The sequence below is a fragment of the Rasamsonia emersonii genome (assembly GCF_000968595.1).
Source record: "Rasamsonia emersonii CBS 393.64 chromosome Unknown ctg1118621760063, whole genome shotgun sequence".
Lineage (NCBI taxonomy): Eukaryota > Fungi > Ascomycota > Eurotiomycetes > Eurotiales > Trichocomaceae > Rasamsonia > Rasamsonia emersonii.
The window spans coordinates 38,228-56,316 of NW_013563224.1; the positions used below are offsets into that span (position 1 = coordinate 38,228).

Genomic DNA, 18,089 nt, shown 5'->3' on the forward strand with positions numbered 1-18,089 from the left:
AGGAACGAAGACTCGGTGCAATTAGCCTTGGTTATTAGCTGGAGTGGCACGAGCCAAGTGTAGAGATCAGCGCGGTGCAGATAATCGCTAAATATAATTATCTGGGCGAACTTAAAATCAGACATGCTTAGAAACTTGGAAATCAAGTTTCCTGCCCAAGGTAGCTAATCATCACAAGCAACTATCACTACCCACAAAGGTAACAAAAGCACAAGCTGTGGCGAACTGGCGATCTGATTGTCCGACGTATGCACACTGACGTATGAATATACCTTCTAGTGAAATCTAGTCGAGAGACCAAACACAGAGTCAGAACGCAAACACCACAGTTTCAGTCTCTCTGAAAGATAACTGATTATCTTCTTCTACCAATATACCCAATTCCGGCAACCAGATTATTCATCGACAGTCTCGAATCAGGAAAAAAGAGCGATAGTTCTCTTCAATATCAAGGTCACATGACCACATGTTATCAATGGATGACTAAGCCACTGGTCCCGGCCCAACGTCGGCCCGAAATTTTGACTGGAGATAATTTTTAGAAAAGCTTCAAAGACCTAGGCTAGGTATCGATCTCACCTTCCATTGCGCGCGCGGTTTCCTTCAACTTTTCCCTCTCTCGTTCCAAAGTCGCACAAAGGGCGAGCCACCGCAGAGGCCGTGAACCCTTCGGCAAAGACAAGCGATTCCTGATTCCTACGAACCGAATTTTCTTCTTCTTCGGACTCCATCAGACACCATGGCGGACCAGACCTCGGCCGGTAAGTTTTTCTTTTTTTTAAGACTACATAGTACATTCTCTGTCAAAAGAGTCTCTTGCGCTGACGTCTGCACAGCTTGGCCCATCGCTGATGAGGCGCTTAGCCAGACCATCCTGGACCTCGTCCAGCAGGCATCTCACTATCGTCAGCTCAAGAAGGGTGCCAACGAAGGTAGGTTTTTCTAGAATTTCGCGTTGACAATAATACCCTTCCTATATAAGAGGACACATAACTAACCACTGTCGCAACAGCCACCAAGACTCTGAACCGTGGTACTTCGGAGCTCATCGTTCTCGCAGCTGGTATGTCATTATCTTTTCTCTTCTCTTTTTCTGCCAAAAGAAAGAAATCTCCAAGCTGACCCGTAAATTTTTCTTTCCTTCCAGACACCTCTCCTTTGGCGATCCTTCTGCACCTCCCTCTCCTGGCTGAGGACAAGAACGTTCCCTACGTCTACGTCCCCAGCAAGTTGGCCTTGGGCCGTGCATGCGGCGTGTCCCGTCCCGTCATCGCGGCCAGCATCACTACCAACGAAGCAAGCGACCTGACTCCCCAGATCCGCGCCGTGAAGGACCGTGTCGAGAGATTGATGATCTAATCGGAAGCTCGGTTTTTCTACAGAACATCCTGGGGGTCTTGAGACGATTTTTTAACGACAAAAAAAATCCTGTGCAGACAGTTCTCTTTGCCGAAATGCTAGGGAGCGAACTCATCAGGATTTTTTCCCTTCTTTGTCTGTCTGTTACGAATCCATACCCTATCGTCTTAGCTGTATGAGTCGCTTGCTTCGACTAATCTAGAAAATGACATGAATCGAAAATACCTTGCTACTTGGCAAAATCTTGTTTTAATCCGTCCATATCTAAGACTTTCGTAATGTCCATTCCAATACATTCATATTCTTTGATATCAGACGGCCAGGTTGTCATTGCGGGCTGTTTCAATGGCTAAAATGTTTGACATTTCAGTGAAAGACTCGACAAATATGTTTTCAATTCTTTTAACTTTTTTTTTTAAAAAAAAAAATCGCCAATCATACAGCACATGTCTGGCAGGTGTTAAAGGTTTGGAGGTGATGATGGATAAGGCCGTCTCTCAGAGACGGTTTATCCATAGCGGTAGTGACTTTCAGGGACATCGAATTAATTCAGTTTTCCACACCTGAGGGTATCAAATTAAGAAAATATTCCCACAGCAGGTGATCGTTTGAATGTGGATGAGATATATGAAGGGGAACTCGCGTAGGAAAAAAAAACAGGTCATGTTAATAGAGGTGATGGAGATAACTGGGAAGGGGAATACATGGGAATTCGGGTGACGACATATTCAGAACATTGCATGGGTAAAAAGCGAAGCAAAAGGAGCTCTAGGGGGTCATAATACACCGAAACGTCGACATAAGAAATAAGAAACACAAACAACAGTACACCCCGCCCCGCGCAATGCTATGCGAGAAACATGACACAAATGTAAGGGGACAAAGTATGTGACAAGAAGGTAAAATACTGAAGAAAATAGCAATCGGTATTTTGAGTTTTCGAATTATAATCGCATGAGAATTCTGAGCATCTGGGCGTCTTCATGAACTTCATGTATAAGCTTCTATTTGGGTTTGCGCCAGTAGTATTGCTGCGACCTCACGTTAGCATAGATGAAACGAACAATAAAGCAGGAGATGCCAACCTTGTGTTGTTTTCTGCAGTTCCGCAGACCCGGCTTCCGGAGATCATTGACAACGGCCTGGCGACGCATTTCGTCCTCGTCGAAATCAGGAATATAGTAGAATTCGCTTTCCAGCGGCTTTCCGGCGGCGTCTTTACCCTCCCGGGTGACTTCGCCAATACATTTAGTGGATTCAAGAATGGATAGGATCTCTTGTCGTGAGAACCGCGTTTCGGGGCTGCCCTCCTTCCACAGACTGGGCGGAAGATTATTAACAATGGTTGAAAATGGCGTTGACGAAAGGCGGGAGAACGCCAGCTGGTTGATTGCGTGGTTCTTAATAGACGCTATGGCTGATTCCCTCTGATCATCCGCTTTCGCTTCCTCTTTCGTCACCTCTTTCGTCACCTCTTTCGTCACCTCTTTCGTTTCTTCTTTCGCTTCCTCTTTCACATCTTCCCTCACATCCTCTTTCTTTTCCTCGCCCTTCTTTTCAGTCTCATCAGTCTTGGCTACGGAGGGTTGCGGGGGAGACCTGGTGGGTTTGAGAGGTTCGGGTTGGGCACGAGAAGAACGAGAAGTCCGAACGGGAGAGTCTCCGGCATTAAATGAGGCCATGCGTGGAAGAATATTGTCGCCAAAAGGACCGAAAGAGTGAACGATCGGGTCGTTCTCCTCATCATGATCTGAAAATTCTTCATAGGACTGGGACAATTCGCTCAAGCTACTCTGTGAACTGTGAGCTCCGTCTGCAGCAGGCTGGGTAGCAACCTGCGTTGTCCTTGACGCCGTGAGTTGGCTGTCTTCGGCACGCACACGTGTAGGAGACGGTTCATCTTCATAAACAACCACAGGATTATGTGACCGACTTGGAGTAAACGGGGAGGATGGGGGAAAGATGGAGCGCACTGCAGGAGACGGCGATATGGGCGAGACCAGTCGGGATCGCTCTCGGAAGGGACTATCGTGAATATCACGCCGTGATGGCAGATTCCGTCGAGGAGAACTCTCATCCCATGTGTGGTCCGAGTCAGCAGAAGCAGAGTCCTTCCTTTCATTTCGGGGCCATTGGACCAAGACACGGGAATCCTGCACATCAATCATGATATCGGCATCCTTGATATCAGACGTAAAGGTCTTGCCCTTGGCCAAGTCATAGGTCTTTCCCTGGCAATGGAGCTTTATTCCATTCCATCCCAAGCACATGATCTCGACGCGGTCACGGTCGAAAGGGTTGCCCGCCGGCTTGTAGGTGGCTTTGACGTGGACACGGGATATCAACCGGTTCGCCGAAAGCTGATGATGGCATGACGCGCTCGATCTTCCCATCAAAATAGGCTCCCCGGATTCTGGAAGCATCAGGGTGGGAACGGCCGAGAGAGGTGCGCGTTCCAAGGTCGTGGAGTAGCCATTACGCGACAGTTTGGGACGTGTTAGAGGCGGCGAGGACGACAAGATATGGGTTGAAGACGTCGGCAACGGTGTGGGATAGTCATTGGCCTCGCGTGCCACACGCTTCTGGGGTCGAGGAAGAGACGGAGAAGAGCTCAATGGCTCGAAAGCCGGCAGCAGGGACGCGGGACGCTTCGTGCCTGCAGCAGTGGATGCGTCCCGTGGAGGAGATGACTCCATGCCGGGCAATTAAGTGTTGCTGGATGATTGAAGTCGTAGACGTTTAAACTGTTCCAGTTAGGAGGAATCAGGTGCTGTATCAATCAATGTGGTCAGTAGATGAAGGCAGGAGACCCCAGGCAGAGGATGAGGGAGGGAGGGAGAGAGAGACAACAGCTGGGGAGATAAGGAAGGAGGAAGAGGGTCAAGAGAAAAAAGAAGGCCTACTATAAACAAGACAGGAGGCTGGGAGGGGAAAATGCTTTGCGTCCAAAAGAATTGCAGGGTCGAGTCGAAAAAAGGTGGGTGCTCGTGGGAGGTGCAGGAATGCCTTGCCGGAACGGTGCGTCTCGTCTCGACGAGCACCGCGGATGTGCACGCTGCGCTTCACGCTTGCCCACTCGAGACGCGTTCTCCAGCCCGCCAACGAGCTCCACTAGCTGTTCGCGCCTCCTCACACGTCCGAATTACAGCGCGGGCGGAGCCTCGTGCATGAGGAATTGAGGCGAGAACTAAAAATCAGAAGCAGGAGCGATGCCAGTTCAATTGGGTCGTTCAATGCGGTCAGTCATGTCGAGATGGACATCTCGTAGACGATGCGCGCTCCGCGTTGGTTATACGTCACGTGTCCCGCGTCAACAGCTTACCGGATGGGGCCAAGTCAGCTACATAAAGGACTTCCATGCCAGGTCAGGTATTTAAGATATCGAACTGGTGTGTTTTTCTCTGCTATGTATGTTGGAAGAACAGTTTCCATCGCCTGTGTCCAAGAATTTCGACCTGGAAGCCGTGTTGGCCCGATACACGTTTACTATGTAGATAGATCTCCTGCAAAATATATAATTGCACTATCACTAGCCCTAACTTGGTCAGTCATTGCATCGTCGACAGCATAATTTAGGCCACGATTCTGTATCTCTTTGAATCCATCGTCCAAATCCATATATTTTAATTATAACTTCACTCGAAATTCCATTTTTTATTTTATTTTATTTATTTATTTTTTTTTACAAAAGATGTTGCAAGGGTAGAGGCAAAAAAAAGACTCTCGAGAAACGAAGAATTCCGAACAAGGAGTGACCGTAGGGCGGAAGGATTCTTGTAGACAAAGACCTGTCTGTCCTACAGACAGTAGGAATTCTCCTTGATTGACGTACTGAAGTCTCGATCCTTGGAACTCTCCCGAGGACTGTGTCCATACCGATCCGTGGGTAGATTAGGGCACCTTCCCAGGTACCAGGTAATCAGTTCAAATCAAGCTAACTCTATCGCGAGTTCTAAGATTTTCAAAACTCCTGATCAACCAGATTTCGAAATATAAAGCAGAAGGGTCACTGTTCGTCCTACATCTGCCTGGGCAGTACTAGAAAATATATAAGAGGGCGAGCAACTATATATATGGAGGACCAAATCATCTACATCAGTATAGTGTACATACAACCTGCACAAGATTCTATCGTATCCTCGATATATTCCAGTAGCCTGTGCAACCAGTTATCATTTTCTTTTTACTTATAGCATCAAGATCAGTTGCTACATGTCCCGCTAGAACGGATAACTCGGCAGCACGTCGAGTTGTCCAAACATGCTCGAGGTTCGACTTCTTGCCTCATCTCTCGATTTTTTTTTTTTCGCAGGTCTCAATTCAATCAAGATCATATGTACATTACATAGGTCCTCCTTTGACGGATGGTCTTATGACCAGGGAATTACCCAGATTGGAAAATGATAATAAGCTCGTCTGGTCTGGGGGCGAATCGGGCGATTAAGTTTGTCACTATTTTTATCGCCCTATACGAGCGATTTAATTCCTGTCATTAATCATCATCAGCACACCATCTTCTCCGCAGTAACTGCGATTCAAACCGTTATTAACATATTAATATAATCCTGGCAGAATTAGCATCTGAGCTGAAAAGCCAAGACCGGGGGCACTGTGCAGTTGCACTATACTGTACAGTACATACATACGCATGTAACTTGTTACTTGCAGGCATGTTGTGAAACTAGGCTCAAGCTCGCCTTCTGAGTAGACTGAAAGTGTGGCCTATCAACCATCCGACTGGATGAAACACGACAGTCCCTTGTCTGACGTTACATATGTACTGAAATATAGTTCTCACTAACTACTTAGCATCCCACAAGCTTAGCCTGTTCGTGCCTACCATCTCTTGGACTAGTAGTAGTAGTAGTAGTAGTAGTAGTAGTAGTAGTAGTAGTATTTTCTAGGTATGTGTATATCTACTACTACACTGCCAAGCTGCTCTCTTTCTCGTTCACTTAAAAGGACAGCTCAAGAGAGCTAACGGCTCTAGAGCTTGGGGTACTTGACAGCAAAGAACATCCTCATCAACTTGATCGCACCTCTGTTCCGTTCAGCCTGTCGAGATGATATTCCAGTCAAAAAAGACTCTGGCCATCCTAGGCCTCATCTTCTCCGCGACTTCATCACTTGCCTCTCCTTCCAAGATTGAGAAAAGGGTATGAATATTCATTCGCACTCACCATCTCAACACGCAGAAAAAAAAAACAAACCCTAACCAGAAGAACCTGGTACAGTTGAACAACACCCTCGGCGAGAAATACGGCATCAAACCAGACTCGATGATCAGCTACGCCGGCATCTACTTTGGGTTTGCACCCAACTACGACCCCAAAGTCACAATGGCAGAGTTGAACACGGCTACGGGACAGAAGGGTGCTACGTAGGTATCTCTCCGCTTCTACACAGTTTAATCTGCTGAATGGGCACATACTACAGATACAACGTCTACTCCCAGATCAGGAGCGACAACGTCCAATCCGGCTCCTACGACGGCAACGACCAGTACGACACGGAGGACATCATCTCCTCCGGCGCCGTGCTGATCGCCTCGTTGATGCCCACGGTCGACTGGACCGATATCACGCCGGGGTTGTGTCAGTCCATCGCGGACTACTTCACGAATACCTTCACTAGCAAGGGTGTCACGGTCTGGCTGCGCTATGCCCACGAGATGAATTACTATACTGATTCGGGGACATATCCTGGAGGCAGTGAGTTCAGATCGGATCCTTTTCTTTTCCATCCTTGCTCGTCAGACTGATTCAATTCTAATTCTTGTCTACAAGAAAACTACGACGCTTTCCTGACTTCCTGGAAAAACGTGTACAACGCCATTTCCGACAATGACAAAATCTACATGTTCTGGTCTCCCAATGTCGATACCCCCAGCGAGCCTGTAGCGCCCTGGTGGCCAGGAAAGGAGTATGTAAGTACATATACCCTAGCCGGTCAGCATCCATCCAACATGAGCATCATTCACATTCATATCGACACCATACTGACTGTAAATTTTTTTTTAGGTAGACATCGTAGGCATGGACTACTACCCCAACGCCGACGAAGGCTTTCCAGACTTCGCCACCGCCTACGGCAAGTTCTACGACACCTACGCGGCAGCGAATAGCCTGCCCTTCGCCATAGCCGAGACAGGCACACAGACCTCAAGCCAGGGATCAGCAACAACAGCGCAGAAGGAGCAGTGGCTCAAGAACATCATCAACCCTGATGGTGATGGCGGGTTGGGGAACTACTCCGAGTACTACATCAGCGCGACGTGGTTCGAATACGGCCCGCCGGCGAATAACATCGATTTCTACGTCGTGTACGGCCAGTCGTCGCAGGTGGTCGGCGAGACTATCTCTAATACGGAGAATGGGTCCTAAGTCTGCTAGACTTGCTTCTGAGTTAGAGATATCCATCCTGTGCAGTCAGTGAGTCAGTCGACCAGTCCCTTGCGAGAGAGGAAAGAGACAACAAAGGGTTGGAAGGAAGCGGGGAGTCAATAGGAGAGAGCAAGAGCATTATTTCATTCCATTGCATTTCATCCGTAGAAATACTGTTATATATATACGGAGTATACGTTTGGATTTCTCGAACTAGGTAATATAGCCAAACTACTTATCAATTGGATACCCACGTCAATCTCATTGATTCAAGAAAAAGAAGAAAGAAATAAATAAAAAAACACTTCCAGATCGACGAACAGTAGATTAGATCCAGTCAATATGGTCTTGTCAATATAGTACGCGTAGTACAGTTATTAACGCTCACAGGCAGTTTGCAGAGACGCTTAAATACGCAGATGAACAGAATAGACAGAAGAGAATCTACATACTGACCCAGATAATTATATAGCAATTCAAGACAGCACGTGCTCATCAGGAAGCAGCAGACATGGATCCTCGGTTATATATAAGCCATAGCAAGCAGACAAGTGGTTCTTAGATGGTTCTTATCTGGCATATATTACAGAGTATATATACAACACAGACAACACAGACATGCATGCTACTTTAGCTGATATTAACACAACAGTCAAAGGGCCTACAGGCACAAGGTATCTAGATGTCCTCCTAGAAATAAGACGAAAGAACTGCAGAATAAAAAAATATGGGGCAGGAAGAGGAAGGAAAAAAAAAGCTGAACTGCAATCTTATCCACTATCCACACTATATTTATTCCTGCTGTACAAGTACAACTGGGTATAAGGCTAATCACCCGCTTCCTGTCTCCCGGAGACAAGAGATTCGCATTTTGGTTCACATATTTACTTTTTGCAACTCCCAACCCATGAGACGCTAGTATCAGCTTGACTTGGATGGCGGGACGACCGAGACAAGGAGCAGCAAAAGGAATCACAGCTGACCCGTGTACACACCTACGCACAGTCTCCACAGAGTCAAACATGGGAGGTGTAAAGAAAAGAATTCAACACGAAAAAAAAAACCAACACATTAAAATTACACAAAAAAAGAAGACAAATCAACTGACACTACGCATATCATGAATTGGTAAATGCAAACCAAAAGTAATCGCAGTCTCCACAGAAGGCCGGCAATGAGAAAGAAAATCACTTAATTACAACGATCAGACTGGACTGGCCGACCATAGCTTGACAAGGTATTCAGTCCATCTAGTAGAAGATAACTGTGGCTTTGTTGCCAATAGGAACCGAGACCTGGTTCACGGTGGTTAGTCAAGTGGATCATAAAGCAGGCGAGGAAAAAAAAAGCATACCGTGCATCCATTACTGCTGCCAGAGTCGCTATAGAAAACTCCGTTCTCATACTTGCAGGACCCTTGGATGCCATCACCGGTGATCTTGACGTTGTAGTCCAGCGGGGCGTTGGTGGTAGGTTCGTTTTGGAAGAGACCGAACCAAACCTGGCCACCAGTGGCGCCGACACCGAGATTGAGAGGAGCCCAGTTGCCAATGGGCTGGCTGCCATCTCCCCACTGGCAGCCCTCCTGGGTCGAAACACCCTTCGGGTTCAGGTAGTACTGAGCCGAAGTGGCCTTGCCCTCCCATTGGTAGTACGTATTCTGATTGGGGCAGGTGAGTTCCTGAACTTCGCCAGGGGAAACGCCCAAAGGAATCGTCTCGGATTCAGTGCCTGAACAAAAAAGAGGGTTAGGTATTACCGCAAATCATGTCAAAAAAAAAAAGACATTGATCGGAAAACTTACCAGGATAGTCAGTACGGCAAACAGCCACCTGCTGGCCGAGGGTATTCTGGACGTAGACATTGCCAACGCCTGGCTCGCAGAGCGTCGTGGAGTTGGGGTTGGTCCTGTACAGTTTGCCGTTCTTGCACTGGATACCACCAACAGACTGGCCCGTAGCGCCCTGAGCAGTAGGCCACTGAGACTTCTGGTAGCCCGGTGGACAGGCGTAGGAGCACATGTCACCTTCCGTGCAAGTCTGGCCGCTGACGGCAGTGACGATGGATTCAATCACTTCGTCGAGGAGACCCCAGGTAACCTTCTGAACACCAGACCAACCACCGAGGCCGAGATAGTCCAGAGCGACCGCACCGTAATCGGATGGGAAAGTGGAGCAGTCGAGAACGCCATCCGGGAATTCAGCATCGATACCGGTGGCACCAGAACCGGAGCTGGGAGTGGAGGCGGCAGCCGCGGGGGACGAGGAGCTTGGTGGCGGAGTGTAGACCGAGCTCGAAGACGAAGACGGGGTCGGGGAGCTCGAAGTCTTCTCCCAGAACTCGGCCGCAGCGACGGAAAGGCTCGTGGTCGGGGTTGGGGTCGGGGTCGGGCTCGAGCTGGAGCTGGAAGCGCAGGCACCCGGAGGAGCGACACCATCAGCCCACTTCAGAGTGCCATCCGCGATACCCTGGCAGGCCTCCTCGGCGGAGATCTCCTTGCCATCAAGCTGGTAGGCAATGACGGTGGGACCGGGCACAGCGACAGTGACCGCGTTGGGCTCACGCTTGTGGTGGTGACGGTGAGCGTGGTGGTGTTGCTCGGCCGCCACGAGCGAACCCGCAGCGGCGAGGGAAACAGCAATCGGAGTAATTTTCATCGCGATTTGCTTTCCTCAGCGATGCCTTTGCTATTATATAATGACCTGGCGTCAAGTCGTCGAACGGGCTGTCAGGGCTGGTACGAGATCTGTCGAAGACCTCTTATACAATTGGCTTCGAAAACCGTCACAGCGAGGACTAGTGGATCGCGAAGGAAAATGGTAAATCTGGACCGAAAGATGCGGTTTGTTAGTAAGATCATTGCCCGGTTTCCAGACTTTGATAGTTGGATCAATTTCCCAATCCCAATGCACCCGGCAAGGTTGGCAGGCAGAGTCCAGGACGTTGTTGCAGCACCATGATAGTGGGCATGGCTGACTTAATAACACTGAATTCGCAAGCAACTCCAGAATTCTCAAACAAGCAGGTGATCGCAACAGCAGACCCAGACCACGGCGACCACGCCAACAAACAATCCGGAATTGGGTCCGCACGAAGAGTATCAACCAAGGGAGAAAAAGAACACCACATACTGAGAACCTACGGGCACGGCCGTCGCACACTTGACAACAGAAAACTGTACACGAAGGAGAACGGGATGGTCGCGATCGCACAATCAGGGGTCAATCCGACTTGCAGCGGATTGGGGAATTGGGAAACTATGGGCAACGAAAGAAAGCGCGATTTCAACGAGCGAAAGGGATTCCGTAAGGAGCGTGGTAGAGAGCACAATGACTCTCTGGTCGGAAGGGAACTCGATGAAAGAGACAGCAAAAGAAGGACGGACCAGCAAAAGTCGAGGAAGAGAGCGGGAGAAGGGGAGTCAGGAGGAGATGAAGAAGGCGGCTGCCCGGGGGAGGGGGCAGGAACCAGGGGCTGCGACGGGCACAGGCTAGCTAGTAGCGGCAGCGCGGTGGGTGGAAACAAGGGCTTAGGCGTTGGAGGGCGAGCTGGCGCTGATCGACTGGCGGCGTGGAGGCGGCTGGGTGCGTGGCAACTGGACGGGGCATCGCAAGCCGGGTGGAACGGGCAGCCGGTGCCAGGCCGGGCAGCAACGGCGTGCGCTGTAGGGAAGGCGCAGCCCAGTTTCAGCTGCCCGCTGGTCTGTTTTGCCCTTTCCTGTTCCTGTGCCGGGCCCGCCCCGAAATTGCTGTCGGCTGCTGCGGGCCAATCAGCGCGGCCGCTGCCCGGCGGATCGAACACGCGCAGCCAGGAACACCAATCAGCGCCCCGAACGTGGGAGCGCCTGCCCACACCGTCACCCAGGCGCATAAATTGCTCCTTCCTGCGCGTTGTCTGCCCAGCATTGGTCACTCTGGGCGTGTGTTGCTGGCCATCATATGAAGATGGGCCGGCTGTTGCATCATCAGAGTAACCTCGACTTCATCGCGCATGAGGATATCGGGCCTCCCGTCCTCTCGCTGCGACCACCTGTCCGTTCAGACTTCGGACAGGTCGCATCGAGAATGACGATAACACGCACGTTGCGTGGTTCGTGCTATACTTTGTACGGGATACGGACTCCGGATGGTGGCGTCCACCGGGCGCCTTGAGTGGGACTGGGCGGTCCTTGTGAAATGAATATACAGAGTACTCCGTAAGCAATCATATTAGCATGGGACACACGGACACGAAACCACAAAACTTAGAACCCTGGCTAATATTATTCTGTATCCAGAGTACGGGTGAATCTTCCAACTCACCTTGGCGACGCGTTAATCGACGAAGACGCCATCCTCGGTACCGAGGACGGAGTGCAACTGTGCAATTAGTCGGACTCACCGACTGCAACAAGATTCGGATCCTGTGGATCGTATTATTCTGCAATCGACTGCTCCCCGCAGCAGATCCACGCTTTTCAGAGGCTGATCGTCGCACTGGTCTTACTTCACCCAAGAGGGCCAAGACCAAGGGGCAATTGCTAAATGAGAAACTTCCTTGCACTGTTAAAACTTAACGTACTCCGTAGCTTCACCGTTCAGGTTCTTTGGCTCGCCGGCTTGGCCCGTTTAACCACGGACGAATACACGTGACCTACTGCGTACGCTGTACCTCGACTCATTCGCGGAAAGATTCGGAGGCTCCTTGTTTGCGCTTCTCAACTAGCTACTGCTGGTTATAGGAAATCATAATTCTGGATATCTCTCGTGATTGATAGGAACGAATTGCAAACAGCCGAGTGTACATACAGAGTATCATGGACTGACTGTCTATTTTTTTTGTTTGCGACATGCGCCACAACATGGCTGCATATACCCGGGACTCGTGCCTTCCAGGCAACCGTATCTTGAGAAACGTGGCGGTACCCCAGCTTTCAGATCTGTCAGTTGGAAACAACAGGTAGAAACCAGGGGCGAAGTACGCACTACTCCGGAGTACGCTCTTCATAGCTACCTAGCATCGATGTACTCTAACCGCAAGGCCTGTGGCATTCCACGACTGCCAAAGTCATGGTAGATGTTGCACATATGGTGAATTATCACATGCTGTCAGTGACAGCATTGGTATGTTGCGGCTAAACAGCCCTGAGGGTTCCATGGGAATCTGGGCCCATCCAGAGACATGATGGAATTCAATAATGCTACGTACCTAGATGTCAATTGACTGCAAGTTTCTCGAACTTGCATCACTTATCAGATAAGACACGCGCCGTTCTCGATCGCACGATCTCCGGGCTCCCGACTGCAGGGATAATAACTTAATCTTGACTCTGCTAGTCGTCGGGTAGTTTAGCTCTGCTGAGCAATAATTGCAATGCTGGTGCTGGGCTTGATTCTTATAGGGCTGACAAATACATTGCCTTGTCAGCTATGCCATTTGCAAGTGCCTCATGTGCCTTATTTATACAACTAGACAAAAGGTCTCATTTTGACTTTAAGGCAGAAGATTCTCGTGAATGCAAATATTGATAGTCACTATGTGTTATGTCTAAGCCCTGAGTTTAATTGCGGGATACTCCGTAGTAGAGTACTTACTCCGTACTCCGGAGTAGGTGTCAACCCACCACCCGCACAACGTATACGGTGTATATTCGGTAACGTGATTTCTCAACAACAGTATAAGGATATTAAAAAAAAAGCTTCTTTAAACTGCAAGAATGTACTATAGAATTTTTTTATTAAAAACAAAGATTTTTAAAGACAAAAATTAAGAAACTTTAAGGAAAACTTACAATTAATAAAGTTTAATTAAAAGAATTCCTATCAAGAAGTCAGTTTACTTGATCTTCTAGCTGTAAAATAATCTGTTAATATCTCACTTAGCAATACTGTTCATGTGTAGTTTCGTGGCGAAATGACGCCATCGCTATACGGGTTTTGCGGGAAAGTGATGGGTTGACTTGACAGGGCACTGTAGGATTATTACGGAGGAGGTGGATGCGTTACTTATCGCAGGCCGCATATCAATCCTGAAGCGGCAGCATCAGCGTGCGACGTGGTTGCCTAGATGGGTAACCGGGAACCCCTCTCCGACTCGACTCCCGGTTTGAAAGGGCATAGCTCCAAAACGGAAACTCTGGTCTGAACCCCTCATCGAATCCCATGGAATTTGCCTCCCCCAGCCTCTCTGGTGAGCCCGGCAGTCCGTGTAATGTGAACACGGAGTCCATCCCATCAGTCCATACAGGATGGACATCTCCTTCGTAGGATTTACCTGTCCCTCGTATGATTTTGGCTAGTCCAACACGCTGCTTTCGTTAGTGCCATTGCAAAATAAATCCCTGGGATTCCTTTTTCAGTCGGATTGCCAAGCCAGAGAAACCAAACTAGGTTAGCGAGCCCAATATAACTGCGGCAAAAGTCACGTGACTTAAAGCGACGGCAAAAACGAGTGGGGACCGCTGCGACAGAAGATCGTATTAATAGGCCGTAAACCCTGCTTTCGGACGCTTCTTTCCTCTTCCCTCGGGGTCTTTGCCTCGTAGAACGTAGATAGCCTCTCTTCCTTCCCAAGCATCGACGACTTCTTGCTGCCCGTCCCCAGACGAACTCCTCCCCTTTACTTCCCAGGACAGGAACAGCAAAAGCCCAATTTACCAAACGCCTACATATCGGTGCTTGGCTAATCATGGCGATTCCCCCAGCGAACGGCGTCTCCTCTGGACCGAGGAAACTCAACATCGGCGTCGTTGGCATCGGTCGGATGGGTCAGCGCCATGCCCTCAATATTCTTCACCGCGTGCCCAGAGCCAATCTGCTGTGCGTCTGCTCACCGGCCAAGAGCGATCTCGAATGGGCTGATCAGCATCTGAAGCCCTATGGAGTCCAGATCTACGCGACGTTCGAGGAAATGATTGAAACCCCTGGTCTGGAGGCGGTAGTCATTGCTTCTGCGACCGCGCTGCACACCAAGCATACCATCGAATCTCTCGAGAGAGGCATCCACGTTCTTTGCGAAAAGCCCGTGACCACCGACCTAGATGAGGTAGGTACAGTACATGCTCATGGCTTGCCCCATGAAACTGTTCTGCCCCGGTCCCCTGTGTGGCGTAGAGCGTCCGTTTGGAATTAGCCCCCCCTCTCCAAGGTAATCACTCCTCCGTGATAGTTGCTTGATGCTAAAGCTCCTATCTACTAGCTGGCTATGGTTCTCGCAAAGGCAGAATCGCGACCCGATGTCAAGGTCATGGTTGGGTTCACTAGGCGGTTCGACGATGATTACCAGTATGCCCGAAAGAAGGTCGAGGCTGGTGACATTGGAACGCCGATAGTGATACGTTCACAGGGCTGTGAGACCTTGGACAAGAGCGGTTTCTTTGTCCAGTACGCCAAGGTCAGCGGTGGCATCTTTGTCGATACCACCATCCATGACATTGACTTGACTCTTTCCTTCTTCGGTGACGATATCCAGCCCAAGGCGCTCTGGGCGACTGGGACTGCGGCTATGCACAAGGAGCTCGAGGAGTTCCACGACGCCGACAACGCAGTTGGCGTTGTCGAATTCTGGGGTGGCAAGATCGCATACTACTATCACTCCAGAACAGCCGTTCATGGCTACGACAACGTCACCGAAATCTACGGAACCAACGGCAAGTTGTCCATAAATGCCGTCCCACGGAAGAATCGTGTCGAAATTTCGGACGTTCATGGGGTTCGCCATGAAGCCCTTCCCAGCTGGATTGACCGGTATTCAGGCGCCTTTGTCACCGAACTCAACGAGTTCACGGCTGCCGTCCTGGACAACACCGAGCTTCCGATGAAGCTCAGCACCGCTTTAACCTCTTTGCGCATTGCCTTGGCTCTGCAGGAGAGTCTGGTCACAGGCAAGAAAATCGAGTTCGACGAAAAAGGAAACCGAATCACCCCCGAAAAGGCTTCGTAGGCAGATGACCACCCGGCGCGAGACGTCAACATAAAGTTTTATTGGTGACGTCTTTCTGAGAGGGCTCCCAGCCTCAGTTTCTCAGTGAGTGCTAATACTCTTAGGCAAACCCGGACTCGTCTGCTTTTTAGGGGCTGTATCTTACTGAGGCTACATCACATGGTAGGTTGGTGGAACGTTGGTGATTACTGTCCCCACTGCACCCTCGCTCTTGATTGAACCCATGGGCGTTTTCACATTATCCTGGTAGCCCCCCACCTTTGGCGCTGTTGGCAGGGGAGGGTAAAATTGTGTGCTACCAGGAAGGGCGCCCTCATTCGCTTCACTGTCCATATAGAAATAGAATGCTCTCATCTAAGTCAAATAAAAAGATTTTTTGGCACCTGATCTTCACAATCTCCACATGTTATACGGACCTCACACGGTGGGGTAGTTCATCATGACCTCTGCTTGTAACTCTACAAAGCAAGGAAGAGAATTGTTGCATCCGTAGACATAATCATCTCTAGATTTCTGTAAGGCTATTCGTAGTCCAGTGGTAACTTGTCTCGGAGTGTCCTGTTGATGACTAAGCGGTCATGCAGCCCAATCTCCAGCCTGCATGCCAAGACCGGCCGAAATCCACCCACCGCCTTCCGCGATATTTTTTTTATTTGAATTTGCTATCGCAAGAACTCGATAGCCAGTGCCCACCAGCCAGGATGGTCTCCTCAACGGATGCCGTAACGACGAAGGTGACGTCTGGTTCGCCTTATCAGCTGGAAAATGGCCAGGTATGATCACGTTTCTAATGCTACTTTTGAAAGCATCCACTGATCAATTTGGAAATTTTTACAGGTCCTTCGAGCTTCGACCGCCCTTCTGCGGCACATGAAATCGAAACAGAAGCAGAAGGAAGAGGCATCGGGGAAAAAGACCCTTATTGGCGACAATGATGATGCGTCCGACGCCGAAGACGCTGCTACCATCAACGAGCCGGTCTGGCTTGTTGTCACAACGAAGAAGCACGTGGTGGACAAGAATCGCTTGAAACCCGGCAAAATCAGTATCCCACACTCGCTTAATACGTCGCCTTCGCTCAGCATTTGCCTGATAACGGCCGATCCCCAGCGTTCCGTCAAGGACATCGTTGCTGACCCTTCCTTCCCTACTTCGCTCTCCTCCCGCATCAACAAGATCATTGGCTACTCGAAATTGAAAGCCCGGTATAAGAGCTTTGAGAGCAGACGGCAATTACTGGCTGAGCATGATGTATTCCTGGCTGATGACCGGATTATCATGCGATTGGTCTCCACTCTGGGAAAGACGTTCTACAAGTCCAGCAAGCGGCCAATTCCTGTTCGCATTGAGGCAATTGAGAAGGTCGACGGAAAGCGGGTAAAGAAGGATCCGAAGAAAAAACCGCCCAAGGAGGAGCGCCAGGCCGCTTTCGCATCTCCGCTGGTTGTCGCGAAGGAGATCGAGAAGGCCCTCAACTGCGCCCCGGTCCAGCTTGCTCCGGCTACTACGTCAGCGGTTCGTGTAGGAACCAGCAATTTTACACCTCAGCAGTTGGCGGAGAACGTGGAAGCCGTCGTCAAGGGCTTGACGGACAAGTTTATCAGCAGGGGTTGGAGAAATGTCAAGGCTATCCACATCAAGGGACCAAACACCATGGCGATGCCGATCTGGCTGGCCAGCGAGCTGTGGGTGGACGAGGCGGATGTTATAGAAGAACCCGAACAGGAGCAGCCTAAAGCCATTGAAGGCGCCAAAAACGAAAAGAAGAGGAAGGCTACTGAGGATGAGAAACCATCAGTGGAGGAAAACAAAAAGACCAAGAAATCGAAGACGGTAAAAGATGACGACGAGTCCGCCTTGATCGCTGCAAGGAAGGAAAAGCTGCAGAAGCAAAAGGCGAAAGCACTCGAAGACGGGGACTCTTCCGCAGCCAAGGCGATCTCGAAAGCAACGCAGGAGAGCTCAGCATCAGGGAAGAAGAAGAAAAAGTCGACTTCTTAATGGGTGTTCTTGCTGGTGTTTGTGGTTATTTGTCTTTGCATACATTTTTGGGTCTGGCGGCGCACAAAAAGATTTTGTCATTGTATGTAGGTAGTAGTTGTTCTCTTGGGACGAGGATCCCCGATACCTCTATGAATGCATAAAAAGTCATTTATAATGATATCTTTCAATATTCGAGTAGAAGAGCAAGCATGTGCTGGGTTGTCGAGCCCCGCGATGCGCGAGTAAGCTTAACCGATTTCCGAGGATGGCGGGTCTGGCCGTGATCGGATCCGACGATAACCACGACCGGTGCCGCTTCCTCGCCATCACCACCGAGCAAGGTCCTCGACCGAATCCGACTGCAGCAAGCGTCTTGTGCGACAGTTTGTTTTGCTGTTCCTGGCCACATTGAGGGCCGACATTTCGGACAGCAGCAGCAGCGAC

The 18,089-nt window shown here is 49.7% G+C and overlaps 7 protein-coding genes across 7 annotated transcripts; 5 read left to right on the plus strand and 2 right to left on the minus strand.

Moving 5' to 3' along the window:
• Positions 1-739: 739 nt before the first annotated feature.
• On the plus strand, positions 740-1,359 carry T310_3321 (SnRNP and snoRNP protein (Snu13); the record flags this gene model as incomplete). Its single annotated transcript, XM_013473797.1, has 4 exons — positions 740-761; positions 837-932; positions 1,013-1,063; positions 1,148-1,359. The coding sequence occupies 4 exons, from the start codon at positions 740-742 to the stop codon at positions 1,357-1,359; spliced, it is 381 nt and encodes a 126-aa protein (XP_013329251.1).
• A 1,004-nt stretch (positions 1,360-2,363) lies between these two features.
• On the minus strand, positions 2,364-4,055 carry T310_3322 (Transcription factor Tos4; the record flags this gene model as incomplete). Its single annotated transcript, XM_013473798.1, has 1 exon — positions 2,364-4,055. One exon carries the CDS (start codon positions 4,053-4,055, stop codon positions 2,364-2,366), a length of 1,692 nt encoding a protein of 563 aa, XP_013329252.1.
• A 2,367-nt stretch (positions 4,056-6,422) lies between these two features.
• T310_3323 (uncharacterized protein) lies at positions 6,423-7,742 on the plus strand (the record flags this gene model as incomplete). The annotated part of the gene is made up of 5 exons (XM_013473799.1): positions 6,423-6,515; positions 6,594-6,739; positions 6,796-7,070; positions 7,146-7,285; positions 7,380-7,742. The coding sequence occupies 5 exons, from the start codon at positions 6,423-6,425 to the stop codon at positions 7,740-7,742; spliced, it is 1,017 nt and encodes a 338-aa protein (XP_013329253.1).
• Positions 7,743-8,992: 1,250 nt separating this feature from the next.
• T310_3324 (SUN domain protein (Uth1)) lies at positions 8,993-10,399 on the minus strand (the record flags this gene model as incomplete). The annotated part of the gene is made up of 3 exons (XM_013473800.1): positions 8,993-9,037; positions 9,097-9,473; positions 9,547-10,399. 3 exons carry the CDS (start codon positions 10,397-10,399, stop codon positions 8,993-8,995), a joined length of 1,275 nt encoding a protein of 424 aa, XP_013329254.1.
• Positions 10,400-10,698: 299 nt separating this feature from the next.
• T310_3325 (uncharacterized protein) lies at positions 10,699-11,893 on the plus strand (the record flags this gene model as incomplete). Its single annotated transcript, XM_013473801.1, has 2 exons — positions 10,699-11,661; positions 11,711-11,893. The coding sequence occupies 2 exons, from the start codon at positions 10,699-10,701 to the stop codon at positions 11,891-11,893; spliced, it is 1,146 nt and encodes a 381-aa protein (XP_013329255.1).
• Positions 11,894-14,408: 2,515 nt separating this feature from the next.
• On the plus strand, positions 14,409-15,662 carry T310_3326 (NAD-binding Rossmann fold oxidoreductase family protein; the record flags this gene model as incomplete). The annotated part of the gene is made up of 2 exons (XM_013473802.1): positions 14,409-14,765; positions 14,919-15,662. The coding sequence occupies 2 exons, from the start codon at positions 14,409-14,411 to the stop codon at positions 15,660-15,662; spliced, it is 1,101 nt and encodes a 366-aa protein (XP_013329256.1).
• Positions 15,663-16,363: 701 nt separating this feature from the next.
• On the plus strand, positions 16,364-17,663 carry T310_3327 (uncharacterized protein; the record flags this gene model as incomplete). The annotated part of the gene is made up of 2 exons (XM_013473803.1): positions 16,364-16,435; positions 16,500-17,663. The coding sequence occupies 2 exons, from the start codon at positions 16,364-16,366 to the stop codon at positions 17,661-17,663; spliced, it is 1,236 nt and encodes a 411-aa protein (XP_013329257.1).
• Between the last annotated feature and the right edge of the window lie 426 nt (positions 17,664-18,089).